Here is a 14,803-nt window from a genome sequence, read left to right on the forward strand (position 1 = left end):
TTCGGAGCACGCCCGCCTAGGAAGCGGGCAATCCTAAGGCTCGCTGGCCTCGGTTGGCCTTTCTCGCCGGGGTTAATCGACCTGGCTGCCAATCCGTGTGCCGCCACGGGAAGAGCGGCCGGAGGGGGAGACCCCGCCGCCCCGAGGAGGGCTCTCGTCTCGCCCCGCCGCCCAAGCGCCGCGCTCCGCAATCCTGCGCCCGCCGGGGAGCGAGCCGGCCGCGCAGAGCGAACTGACCTTCCCGGAGCCACCCCCGCGCGCCCAAGGGCGACCCCAGACGCGCCAAGCCATCGGCCCGCAACCTTTCCCCGCTGCCCGCTCGGCCGCGCGTCGGCGGGGAGAAGCGGCCGGCGAGGACGCCCGGAGGGGGCTCGAGCGCTCCCCGTGCAGACCCGCCTCCGCCCCCGATGCTTCCCCAAACTTGGAGCACTCGCGGCTCCGCCCGCCCGCCTTCCCTTCGCCAGGGGTTCCTCTTTAAAGCCTACCCCGGTTGCCGTGTCAGTCAGCGCGGGCAGCGGCGGTAGGAGGAGCTCCGGCAGAGGAGGCGCCGGCCGGCGAAGCTCGGAGCTTGGGAATGGAGCGGCGGAGAGCGCGTACATGAGCGACGAGGCCGGCCAGCTCGCCAGTCGACGGGCAGCGAGGGAGGGAGGAAGAGGCTGAGGAGCTGCTCCGCTTAGCCGCCAACAACGCCGCCGCCGCCGCCGGGGAAGCGAGAGGGGCTCGGGCCACGCGGGAGAAGCGGGAACGCCGGCCGGGAGGGTCCCTCGGCGAGCGCGCCAACTGTTGTCGCCCGAACTGCTTGAGCGCGCAAGTTCATCTCTCTTCTCTCTCCCGGCCCCCAACTCCGAGGAATGAAAGCTTTTCAGGCGGATTTGGCTCTGCTCTGCTTCTTCCTTCTCAGCCAAGGTAGGGACCCGTTAATTTTCTCCCCCGGTTACTTTTCAAGGTGGACCGGATCGGGGCTCTGGTTGCCCGCCCGCGGAGCTGCGGAAGAAGGGGACGGGCGAAACTCCTCGCGACTTTGTTCTGAGAGCTGCCTTGGCAGCATCCTCTCTCTTTCTCTCCCCGCTTCTTGCTCCGCTCCGAAGGGGAGCTGGGGGTGGGGGGTGCTCTTTCGGAAGAGCTCGCAGCTGCCTGCCTGCCCGTCCTCGCTCCTGTTTCTCTTTTCTCCCCACACAAATGACTTTGCTCCTTCCTTCTAGCGACCGCTCGGGTCGCAGGTGAACGCGGGTTCAAGAACGCTTTCAGATGCCCTTTTCTGTATGTCTCGAAGGGGGACTGGGCGGAATGAGCGGGTGGTCGCGCAGGGCTGGCGCCTGGAGCGAAGAGGGACATGGCAACAGCCTCTTCTTGTACGCATTTACCAGAAGTAAAGACCGGTGGCTTTAACGATCCTTATTCTGCCATAAGGGCATATGCCGAAGCGCTGCCCCGAAGTCTGCTGTCTGAGATTTGCCGGTGGCCGTTGGCCCTTCATGAGCTCCTCCATTATTTTGTTCAGGTATCTCTGTCTCTTGGATACACCAAGGCAGCGCGCGAGGCAGCCGTGCTATTTTGCTAGGGCAGAAGCATTGTCTTCCGTTGGATTGGCTGGCTTCGGCGGAAGCCTGTAGGGGTAGTGCAACCCTAGGGGTGATCCGAGGCTGGTCTGGTCTCCTTCCAGGGATCAGCATCATTAAAGAAAAGAAAAAAAGATTAACCTGTGTGTGCAGGGGAGATCTCAGAACGAGAAAAATCTGTGAGTGAACTTGAATCCTGGAGCAGTTTTGTGCTGTTATTGCATAGGCTTGGGTGGCAGATCTAGAATAATTTCTGGAGGTGGGGTATCTGCTTGGATCTGAAGTGGTGGAGGGTCACCTGTGGAATTAGGGAGTTGGAATAACTTCTGTTTGTTTATGTGCCCTCGAGAAACATCCCCTCCCCATGCCAAAGCTATGTGCCATCTGGGTCTTATGGCAACACCCACCAGTTCAAGCTTCATGCCCTGGGAACTGTGGTTCCTGGATGTTTTTGTTTTGAGGAATCCGACAGGTTTATCTGTGGATGTAATGAAAAGGCAAACTTCATGCTAATGACTGGCAACTGTATCCCACACCTGTCCATCTCGTTGCCTTTGCTGAAAGTAGGGGACCTGGTAATTTTCCTCTGTGTCCTGCAATTTTTTTATATATATGTTATTTTATTTTATTTGCAATTTGTGTTTGTAGTGTTGGTTTCCCTCTTGAATGTATGTCAGAATCGCTTCTTTTTTCCTTTCCTTTTTTATGTTAAAGTATGCATTTTTGTAAGCTGGTCATGCAAAGGCTGCTTTCCAAGAGGCCAAGATTTGAGAGATGTGGGTCCATTTCCTCTACAGAAGTCTGCTCTTGATTATAATTTTTGTGATGATGATACCAGTGGTTTCCATCCTCACCCTGTGGTACCATGAATTGCTGCATTAGAGAACATACAGACATTTAAGCTCAGATCTGAGATGGGTTTCCTTTTTTCCTCCAGATTTTCTACTTCAAAGTGTGGGGAGGCAGGAGAGAGTGATGCACCTTTAAAAGTATAGCCATTAACATTTCAAAGCCCTGCTCTGTCCATCCTATCAAAAGTGTTTGTGTCTTGGTATCTTTTGGGGTGATGGTATGGATCTTCTCCTAAAGCTACTCCTGTTCCATTCTACAGTGGAGTAATTAACTTGTGTGTGGTTATATTTGAAGGCACAAGTGATATGATGGCAGGAAACTAGGTTACTAACTCATCAGAACTTGCCTGGGAAATGTGGTATTGCTTTCATCTTTTTGGTGGTAAGATCTAAGGTACTGTTAAAAGGCTAAGCAAGGTGAGCTACATACAGGAAGTTTTCTCTGCCAGATGCATATCCAAATGCATTTGCTACTGGTGGGACTTCTATCCCATGCATCTCTAGAAGATTATGACCCAAAGATCTAATGCTGAAGCTGTGAGATGGTACTAGAGATATTTTTTGGATATAGTTTCTTTCTCTTACTTTCTTTGCCATTCAGTTTGATGGTCATAGCACTGCATGCCAAATTCTTCAGTGACTACTTAAGTTTTAAGACTAGTACATGCTGCCCACAAGGCTGTGATGTAATGGTATGTGAGAAAGACCTTGGGAGACTGGGCAAAGCGATGCTGCCAAGGGAACAGTCAGATAAGAGACACAGCATAGCCCATAGCTAGATGGTGGGGCAAGAGGCTCAGAAGAGACCCTCCATAGTTTTTTGGGTTGTGAAGGAGATGGGGGATGGGGAGAATTGTATTTTCAGACTTGCAAGATTGATGTCAGCCTTACCAGGCAGACCAGACAGGAAACAACTAGATAAGCTATTTTACTTTATTGTAAAGCTATAATCTTTATAATATAACCTTGAAAGTCCAAAAGTGCATTCACCCAGTCTCCCAAGGTCTTTCTCACATACCATTACATGTAGAGACTGAGTTAAAAGCCCAGTGGTATCAATTAGGAAACAAGAACAAGCAACGTTGTAGTCCTCAAGGCTGCAGGAAGATCTACGTTGTGTTAGGGAGGAAAAAATTAGCTAGCTTCAGAATAATATATTTGGGAGCAAAAAGGAATTTATGAGGAGTTCATGTCTGGCTGAGGTATATAAATAAAACTATTGAGTACAGAACTAGTAGGAGGATCTCCAGATAGACATCTGAGAATGCCTGTTTTATCTAGGGTCTCACAAGAGTGTATTTTTGTGTGAAATGGTGTGAAGTCTTTCAAATAAGATCGTCAGAAAGGGGTGAGCTGCTAGAAACTAGTCACATCACTTAGAAGTGATGCCTAACCATCTGGTGGGAATATCTAGTTATTCTTTTCCAAATCACTGTTTTGTAAGGATGCTTTTGTAAGCATTCCCTGTAAGCAAGTCTTAGTTTGACCCCTCTTGGCTAGTATTTCATGGTGCAAAGTACATCCACTTTTTTTTTTTTTTTGGAGGAGAGCCTGCTAATACACTTCATTCCTGCAGAGTCTTTTTAAAGCCTCTTAGCGGTATAAATTTCAGACCTGCTCTTCAAAGCCAAATTTCAGTTGTACCACTAACATGTAAATGTTTAGTGGCAAACCCACAATGCCAATTTCCTGTTTCCCACTGTCCTACACTTATGGTATATCTTAAGTGAGATTCTGCAGTACAGTACTTAAGGTGGGAGGAGATCTGGAAAAGCACAGATGGAAGGGTTCAATTAACAGTCATATGAAGTTTCCCTTAAGATGGCACAGCAGCTCAAGTAATTGCTTCTCTCTGATGATGTTAGGCTGGTCAGCAAATAACCTATATCCTGTCTCAGGATGGGTAGATAGATGCTTGGTCTGTTCCTCCCACCTTCCTGATTGTTTTTTTCTCCTCCCTGCTATTGCTTTCCCTAAGCTGTCAAGGCTATACAGTAGTGTGTCATGAAAACTAGTATAATGTCACGAGACAATTCACCTCCTGCTAGTGTGTGACATCAGTGGTGTTCCTTGGTAGAAAAAGAAGTGTCCCTGTCACAGGCAAACCCCAAAGGCTTTTTGTAATTATTTTTTTTTTGCTGTGTTTTGTTCTGAACGTTTTATTTCCTTGCTCTGAAATAGCTTAGGGTATAAATAAGGAAAGACACCCCTCTCTCCCACAACTTTGGTCAGGTCCCAGCTTGGTCATCTCAGCCCTGATAGCATTCTCGCTGAGTCTTTGAGCAGAACATTGATGTCACATGGCAGACCTCTGGAATTGCTGCTGTAAGATCTGTCACCTCTACCACCACCTCCTTCCTGTTCTCCAGCCCACAGTATCAATGAAGGACTTGCACATCTGGGTAGCTGGGGAAGAAATGCAGTGGAGCTTAGAAACCAGAGCTGAGAATTGAGACTTGCGTTGGAATCAAATTGTTTGAACTTTAGGCATGTACTGCAGTTATTGGTATGCATATATTGGTGAAGATGGCTAAGAACTGTGGGGCAAACCAACTCCATAATTTGAGAATCTGCCATGAGTTGGCCCATTTCCTCCACTGTTGCCTCACTTGCCCCATTTATTTGCTTGATACTTTGGAGCTCAGTTTTTCTTCTGTTTGTAGCAGAAGAGATTGCAGAGGTTGCTACTACTTCCTCATCTGCTCATTTAAGTAGGACATTTGAATGGGAAGTGACAGCAAACAGCAAGTGTATCTGGGCTTCTGTTATGGGTCTTGCCATGTATACAACAATGCTGACTTCTGATGCCATTGTATAGCTTCCTCCAAAATGGAAATCAACGTAGAAAACAGAGGTCCTTCTTGGAAAAAATAACACCAGTGAGGCAGGTTCCAGTCACCTTCTGGTTGTGAAGACCTTTTCCAAGAGCTTTGAATATTCAACGTTCACCCAAAGGAGACAAGAGTCATGCATTCCCTACATTCCGTTTGGAGTAGTGTCTCAAGAAGAAGTCCATATGATATTTTTTCAGGTTTTCCAGTAAGGCTTCAGAAAGTATCTTATTTATTATTCAGTTTTTCTGCTTCTGTTAGCAGTATTTGATATTTTGCAATCTGCAATAATATCTAACATTTCATGCAGTCTACTGCAGAACTTCATCTGATCAGTGCTGGGTGAGAAACCAACAGGGAACCAGCCACACTGAATAAAAATTGGAGAGAACTAAGCTATTAAAATTAATAGTGAGATGCTCTTTGAGTGTCAATTCCTTTTTTTAAAAAGTTCATGGAGATGTTAGCTAATAATGATCAGTATTCCTCTTGGGAATATTGCCTGTCCAATCTTTTTGCATGGTTCCTCTATGTATGGGTTCTAACAGACTTTAAATAAATTTCCTATGATTTTCCCCCTCAACATCTGTCTTCAGTCAGGGTCCTACCAGAACTATAGCATCTATTACAGCATAGTGTGTTGTTGATGCATATCTATGTTGTCTAGATTTTGGGTTGGGATATAACATTTCAGCTAAAATTTGGTTATGATGCTGGAAGTTGATACGCTGAAGCATGAATGAAATTGTGGGTGAAGTCTTCTATGAGTCCCATAACAAGTGAGACTAGGATCCTACATTTATGTAGATTTGTGGTTTAGAAAGAAGACCTCTTGTGCTTGTTAAGTATTAGCAAGCACATAAAGTTCTTATTGGACTAAATATTTTTCCTAAATCCTTGATGGAAAATCTGCTTTCTCTGAGAAGGAATTGAGAGCCCAGTGCTCAGTCAAGTTCTGGAGTAGGGACCACTTGAGATGTATATGCACATTTATTGGGACAAGTGATTTAAGTAGAAGGAAGGAGAAATGTTTGGGGAAATATCAAAACGTTCATTTAGGGAAAGGTCTAAAAGAGTGGCACGGGTCTGGGAGGTGGATAATAGTCCGAAATGGGTAGAGATATACTAATGATTTGTGGCACATTTGCTCAGATACCAATAAGAAAAGGACACAGAAAGCTCTGTTAAGATAGGCTCCTAGTTACCTATGGATATACTTGCAGCAAACATTATCACCATGTAGAAGAAGGTTTTGAAAGAAGCCAAACGCAATTTCCCCTTACAAGGTAAGCTGAAGATTTATTTGAGGTTGGGAGAGTATACTTTGCATCAAGCAGGGTAAGTGGTCAGTATTTTAGAATCTTATGGTTTGCCAGCTCTGGGTTTAAATTATTACTTTCTTAATGATGAACATGCAGAAGCCTGTTTTTCCTCTTCCTGCAGTGAGATCCACTTCAAAAGAACTCTCTCCCAAGTCTATTTTTTTTCTTTACCTGTGAGTGTTAAACTGCTCCTTCGGTCCTGAAGAAGCTGGGTTGCTTTCGTTTCCATGCAATTAGAGATGAGGCCCATTGATTTTGGTGGAACTCACTTCCTGTGCACTCTCAGCTGGTCATTAAAGGGAGAATTTCCAGGGAGCTTTTCCTCAATAGGATCTATCTGCCAGTTTAATATTCATGATACCCGAATATTCCTTATATGGTAATGGCTTTGTATGGTGAGAGGACTCATCCACTTGATTTGTCAATCCTAGTTTGTCAGTTCGTATCAGGGGTGGCATTACGGCTAGTGCAACAGATGATGCCTTAATGTGATGTGTGAGCTTAGCCAACGACCCAGTGAAGCATTGTTCTGGAATGTTTGTGGAAACTGAAGACTCAGTTGGTGACCATTGTATGTGGCTTGGCTACCACAGCCAAGTAAGTCTATTAGGGCCTCTTCTCAAAGAATTGGATTCACCAGAGGGGGAAAAATGGGCAAAAATCCTTACTGTCATCTAAAGCCAAGGTTGGTTATTTATTTATTTATTTATTGAACACATGGATAGGCTTTCTTGTTTTGAGGGGGCTGCGGGGGTCTTCCTTTTTTTCTCCTTTTACATATATGGTCTCTAGGATGCCTCTCCTTTGCTATTATGCCTTACATGTCTGTTCAGTTTAAATCATGAGCCACACTTTTTAAATATATCTATGCCCCGAGGGAGCACACATTATAACTATACCACTTTTGATCTATGGAGCAGCCCCCAACCTTCCAGAAGGTCTGTCCCCCAATTTCTGTTTAAAGCTTTCAGACAGGAGTTCCATATCTATGATAAGATCACATACTTGTTTACTATTTATCTCTCAAGGTTTTTTCCTACATACTGTTAAAGAGATTCCAGATCTTAATTAGAGTTTATCTCTGCACTATTGCTGAGGAATGGAAGTTAAGCTAATGATTTTAGAGATGGAGTGGAATAGTTTTCCCTTTATTACACTGCTTAGTAGCATTCATCATCTGCTCGAAAATGGCATTTTCTTCCAAATCATTGCCTTTTTTTTTAACGGAGTGGGTGCTTTTCCCTGTCTAGATGATGGTTTTTCTCTTGTTTTAAGAAATGCAAAATGATTCCTTGAAGCATAAAGGTGTGTGGGGGTTTGGTCCTGTACAGTGCATTAGAGTCAAAATATGTTGGAGACTCACGTTCCTTTTAATGTTAGCCCTTCACCTAATTGTCTATGAATGCAAGAGTTGTGAGCAGAATTCCTGCATGTCAGTTTATAGACTTGGGTGCTGGCAGTGTGCATCCACGTCTGTGCACAGCACCCTCATCCTCTATAGCACCACCAAGAATGTTCAGTGAACATACTTTACAATGCCTGGGCCAAAAGCTGAAACCTGGCATGATGGCAGATGAGCATCAGCTGCTCAGTGTGCACTGATTTCCAACATGCATAGGCTTTCCCAGCATTTCTCCTATGACTGCTGTGCATTTCATGATGACATGAATAGGCTCCTAATAAGAGGGTAAAAGGAAAATTAAATGGTTAAACAGTGCATTGAAAAAGTTTCATAAATATGGTGATGCACATACTACTATGTTACTATTGGCTTCACTGAAGCAAACGATTAAAATGATCAGTTGGCCTATTAATATTTGCAGACACGTTTTGGGAATAGCCGAGTGAATACTGGATGACTTAATTGTCACTTTCTCATGCCTGGAAGATGGGAGGAACTGCAATGTATGAAAAAAGACAAAGGAACCTCATCTGTGATTACTTGAATGGAAGTCATGATAGATAGGTTTGTAAAGTAGCTATTCCAAATTACGTTTGTCACCTTGTTGCTAATCCAGCATAGCCTTTTCATATTGGTGCTTTGTTTTGTTTAATTAACTTGGAAACAATGCAGGGAGAGAGGAATAAGTTACTGCTTTCTCTCTCTCTTTTTTTTTAATGTTGAAAGGAGAAAGGTCATGTTTAAAATTCATATAATGTGTGAACGCATAATTTGCCCTCTCACAGTAAGAGTGGCATTCAACTTTTTCATGGTGAACTTCGTCCATGCTATAGAGAAACTCAACATGAGGCCGACTGGAACTGAACTTCATAATATGGTACTCAAAATGTGGAGGAGTTAACATAAGGTATAGAAATTCAAACCCAGCCCTTATTTCAGTTGTCACCCATGGTTCTTTGTTCTAGACTTGGAATAGTCAGTGAATGTATCCTACAGGTATTTTAACATGGTTCATGGGCCCCTGTTTCAAATGATGAAAACTAGATATAAATTATTAGTCCTGGGTAGATATGTGGTTTTCTACAAACTTTGATTCATCCCAAGTGGTTGTTGCACATCACCTTCCTTTAATTGTTAAAAAGTATTTGTATGCTGCTTCATATTTTCAACACCTGGCAGCACTTTGTAATAGTAACAAAACAGACAACTGGAAGCATGTAAGTACGACTTGTTAAAAACAAAATTAGGAAGAGTTAATGCTTAGAAAAGGGTACCTAAAAGGATCTGAGCAAAGTTGCATCGGGTTCTGATGTATCACAAGAAGGAGTCATTAGTCCGGTGTTACTGTTCCAAAGACTCATTGCAACTGAGTAGTTTATATATTCACTATATGTAGCTTTCCTAGAGCAAGTGATTATCAGCCAGCACAGGGCTTCAAGTGAGAATCCAGGATCTACTCCTTATTTCCATTTCAAGGAAAGAGAAAGACTATCTTGATTATAGAATCCACTGGGCATATGGAAAATGGGCCTCTCATTGTCTATTATCCCCCACTGAAAGAAGCAACTGGTCTTGATTATGTTACTCACTACCTCTTCCCAAATATATTCATAGCAGAAATTGGAACACAGATTATATATTATCAAGACTCAGTAAATGTCAGTAATAGCTAAGTGTTTCCTTTATATCACAGCAATTTAGCAAACAGTTCTTGGAAACAATGCCTTGTAAAACTGCAATGTTTAAGTATACTGTCAACAGTGTTATGAAGATCAAATGATCAGTCAGAGTTATTTATATATATTCAGTAACAACGTAGGAATGTTAATCTTGCAGCTAAGATCTGGGTTCAGGCCAACTTTTTTGGGTGGTGAGGGTAGGAATGAGAGACCCTATCTTCAGCATGACGTATTCAGATTATTGTGAATACAGCTCTCCTGATTCCAAGTCAAAGCATCCTTAGTAAGCACAGTCAATGGCTGTGTCGGCTGGAAAAGTTGGGAGTTGTAATACAGCCTACCTGAAGAATGCGATATTGGGAAAGGTGCTTTAAAGCAACGTTCTATTATAAGAATGAACCTGCTGGATATTAATTTGGAAGGGAGAGTTTTCTAACTTTCTGAACTTCAGTTTAACAAGCAGTGATGAGAAGGAGGACTTCAGCAAGGTAGCTTTTTTGTTTATTCGTTCAGTCACTTCCGACTTTTTGTGACTTCATGGACCAACCCACACCAGAGCTTCCTGTCGGTCGTCAACACCCCCAGCTCCCCCAGGGACGAGTCCGTCACCTCTAGATATTCATCCATCCACCTTGCCCTTGGTCGGCCCCTCTTCCTTTTGCCCTCCACTCTCCACATCAGCATCTTCTCCAGGGTGTCCTGTCTTCTCATTATGTGGCCAAAGTATTTCCGTTTTGCCTTTAATATCATTCCCTCAAGTGAGCAGTCTGGCTTTATTTCCTGGAGGATGGACTGGTTGGATCTTCTTGCAGTCCAAGGCACTCTCAGAATTTTCCTCCAACACCACAGTTCCAAAGCATCGATCTTCCTTCTCTCAGCCTTCCTTATGGTCCAGCTCTTGCAGCCATATGTTACTACACTGTATTCATTTTGTGGTTTAAGCCTTGAGGAATGCCATGTTAGACTCATGTATGTGCATGGAAACCCAGAACCACACCATTTTTGCACTCTTGGAAATTGGGGTGAAAGTAGGTAAACCATATCTGAAGGAATCTTTGTGAATCAGAGATGCAATATTCATAATGCCCTTGTCAGGACGTGCACTAAAAATGGGGTAAATAAATTGTATGTTGCTGGCATAAGACAGTGAATGGTTTGGTGTATGCTGAACATTTATGCTGAACATTAAGGGATGGTCAAATAGATGAGTGGGGCAGTGTTGAATATGGAATATTCAAATGTGAGTATAAAAACAAGACCAGGATCCCATGTGAATGGGATGATGGAGATGATTACTAAGTCATTCATGATTGTTTTTGGCTAAAAGCCAACAGGCCTTAATGTTCTTACATGAGCGCACAGGTGGTAAGTTTCAAAAGATGCAGATTTGCATTGGAATCTCATCAGGCTGAGCTGGAGGTATATTTGATATCCTTTTCTACAGTAATTTTAGCATCTGGCCTATGTCTGTATTTACAGCTCAGTCTGCATAGGACAAAAGAGTGCCCAGTATATGTCTACAGCAACCCGCTAGTCCATGAAAATGATTGTCCTACTTTGGCAGTGGTTAATGCCCAATCTCTTGGCATTGTTACGGACATTCTGTAAAAGAGGTGGGGAATGATTTGGTAACCATTCACCGCAACAGTCCTAAAGAACTGTTGGCTAAATGCCATCATCTTAAAGCAGAATCAGAATGCTGAATCCCAAGCATGTGAAACAGTCTCTAATTCTGACTTGCCAGAAAGTAGAATTGTGTTATAGGTTCTCTCTGTAAAAATAGTTGTGACTTTCTGCAATTGTAGGCTTTTCTAAACAATTTATATCATAATACAAGCAGTTTTCCTTAGAGCATGAAAATGGCTTAGTTTTGAAACTAAGCACTACTCCTTACCTCATCTCTTCTGCTAAGGGCATCTTTACTGATGAAAATATTCATTGCATTAGAATTGAAAAAACAAACGCGTATTGCTTAAAAGGCGCCTACTGAATTATATCACTATTTATGCACCAACGTAACTCCTCAGTTACACTCTGGTGGCAACATACCATTGACAGGTGAATTACATGAGCTAGTTGTAATTAGATAACTTCAGACAAGTCATGTAAAGCAGGCAAGAATGCATCTTCTAGAGGAAGACTGGAGAGGGATCAACAGTCCAATTTCCATTTTGACATCTGGAGGAAATAGCAAGATCCTTACCAAATGCAATGATACATCAGCTCAATAACATCTTACTAAATAGAATTCTGGATAACTTCCATCTGTCTCTGAAAGTCCTCAGTTCCTTTCAATGAGCCTTCTTTAGCAGAACTCCTGATATTTGAAAACATAAAACCTGATAGTGCTACGCTACTACCAAAGTTTTAATACCTAGGAGTCTGTTAATGGATATTGAGGAAGTCTTGTGGTTTTGCTGTAACAGATGATAACTTGAAAGGAGCTTGAGAAAAGCTTGTGTAACCTAGTAACAGCTAGCAGTATAGTGTGAATTGCTCAAGACATGGCAGCATCTTCTAGTAGTTGGTCAAAACAGTAGTTTTGGTCCAAAGCTGGTGAACTGTGTTTGGCTTGGTGGGTCTAAAGAAGCAGAAGCATGCAGACAACTTTGGTCAGAACTTTTTGTGTTTCTCATATTGTAGCGTATGTATTCTTCTTCATATGATTCAAAATCAGGTTGCTCCCAAAGGACTACCCTGTTGGATGTTCTCTGCTTATGTGTCATCCCTTTTGGGGTATGTTATTGGCTGAATGCAGCGTGACTGTTATACAAACCTAAGCCTACCAGAGTCACATCTGTGAGATGGGTGGTATATAAAATTGATAGAGAGAGAGAGAGATGGGAAGTTGCTGGGAAAGACTAGAACCTAAGTGAGCCCTTCAGCTGCTGTTTGTAATTGCAGTTCTAAGATTGTTTGTTTTTTCAGGACATGTCATTGCTATAGCTTCCTGTTTTGGTAAATGGATACTGTGAAACCCCTTGAGAAAAGGTATATTCCATTCCTCTGTAGTTGAAACCAATTCAGAGAGTAGCCCATGTTGTAAAGTCTGTTCGGTTTCCTTTGTATGCATGGACTATAGATATCTATGTTGCTTTGGGTGCCCGTCGGATATGGTTCTTAACCAAAGCTCCAGTGTTGTAATCTGGATTGAGTGTTGGACTTGAACTAACATACACTCTTTTGGGTCTCTCATTAGCTAAGAAGCTCATTTGATCTAGTCATAACAGCTCGGTTTAAGTTGTCTTAAAATGTAGTTGAAGATAAATTGGGTAAATGAGGAATATAAAGGAGGGATGAAGAACCTTTTCCCTGTGAAGTGTGGTCAACCCATGGAGAAAGCGAATTGAGGGCTGTAGTTGAGACTGGAATCAGTTGAATACTGCAAGACTCTATTTATCACCCTGACCTGCTATAAACATATTAAAACATAACATGGTTTAATTGGCTTTGTATGCTGCATAACCCCTGTCTTTGTACCTTGAAACTATGGAATATGGTTTAGTATGTTGTGTGAACCCAGCCAACAATAATTATTAAATAAACCAATTTAAACAAGCTATGACTTAGTATAGCATCTGAATCCAGGCACACGTCATGCATGCATGCTCTCGTTCTCTCTTTCTGCCACCTATCATGAAATTAAGCCAATAGTTGCCTCCAGACATTGAAAGATGGCTTTAGTTTAGATGTCACTGAAATCAGATCGTTAACCAAAATTCTCTTTATGTAATAGATAAGGCTTCTGCTTTCCAAACTCCTGCATAAGGATCAATCGGTCTTCCATAGCTGTATGTTACCTTGCATCCCATCAGCAGACAAGAAGCACTGTTACTTGCTATGATTTGGCCAGAGCCTGCCGTTCAAGAGTGGAGAGCAGTAAGACGAGGAGGGTCATCAAGAGAAGAAAATGCATCAACATGCTCCCATGTTTATTGCTTGTAGACAGAGAACTGCTTCTGTTCCAGATGACTGCAGCCTTGACAACTTCTTGGCTGGGTCAGAATAGCTGCTGTTAAAAGAGCCATAAAGATTAGAAGCAGGAGAACTATTTTGGGCTTAATAAATAAATTGTTTCTGGCTCCTGGTTGCATTAAGCTTGTTTCCCTCCAGCATGTCCTTTACTGCTATGTGCCTGTTAATTTGGGTCTGACTGGTCACTATTAAGCAATTTGCAGGCACTTGATCAGCTACTCCAACAATAACCTAACTCAGAAAACTCAGAACCTAACTTTTTTTTTCTACCTGCGTATCTGGGAACACTAAGAAAACACCCTGTGGGTCAAAGTTTGGTACCCTTATATCCTCAATATTTTGAAAGCAGGAAGTTAGCTATCCCCCCCCCCCATGCATATTGAATATTAATTCAGGACTCAAAAGGAGAGATGGTGCAGTTGTTCTCCTAAAATTGGTCTGTTGGTGGCAGCAGCAGCACTTCTATCAAATTGAGCACATAGCTGTGTCTGAAGAATAAACATTTCCTTTGCTGCCTCTGCCAGAGATTCAAAGAAATGATGATTCAGTAGCTAGGACCCTTCTAAGGTGCTGCTTTACCATGCTGTAAACCCAACTATTGTGATTTATGAGCCATGGTGATGGTTTAGCATGTTGTGCAAATACAGCCAATGGTGACTTATTCAGCAAATGGTGGTTAAGCAAACGATGGCTAAATGCAATGTATGAATCCTACCTAAAATGGATCAGACATTAATATTCTTCATCTAAGGCTGTTTGTTGTTGATAGCTGCTTCTCAACTGCTGTCCTTTACTTAGGATTTTTGCTTGGTACTTATTCTCAGAAAGGGGTGAAAAGATCATTAGGTTGGGAAGAAAAAATGAGAAACTGTAAAGCCAAATTTGGTGGATTAGTTGTTCTTATGGGATTACTGCCACTTCTTGTAATTAAGCTAAATCAGGGGAAAAGTTTCAGGCAGAGGCTAAATCATCCCCTGATGGTTTCTGGAGAAGACACAGAGTGCTTCTGCTATTTTCTTATTCATCAAAAGTATCATATTATGGTCTGCCTCTATTCTGTAGGTTAATAGGACCTATACCTGGAACTTTATTCCTGAAAACTTCCCAGGAATAAAATAGAGATATAATCCAATCTGTATAACACTGCTCTTTTACCAGTAAATTTGTATTTTCATACCCCTTGT

General features: G+C 42.8%; 1 protein-coding gene across 1 annotated transcript in view; it reads left to right on the forward strand.

Annotated features, from left to right (window-relative positions):
- The first annotated feature begins 703 nt into the window (after window positions 1–703).
- The window catches only part of KIRREL3 (kirre like nephrin family adhesion molecule 3), a 672,744-nt gene continuing 658,644 nt past the window's right edge, over window positions 704–14,803 (forward strand). Inside the window, exon 1 of the mRNA XM_063310966.1 lies at window positions 704–906. Within this exon, the coding sequence (XP_063167036.1) occupies window positions 852–906 (55 nt within the window). The 5' untranslated portion in view covers window positions 704–851. The remainder of the gene's footprint in view (window positions 907–14,803) is intronic.

This window comes from Candoia aspera, chromosome 9 (genome assembly GCF_035149785.1).
Source record: "Candoia aspera isolate rCanAsp1 chromosome 9, rCanAsp1.hap2, whole genome shotgun sequence".
NCBI lineage: Eukaryota > Metazoa > Chordata > Lepidosauria > Squamata > Boidae > Candoia > Candoia aspera.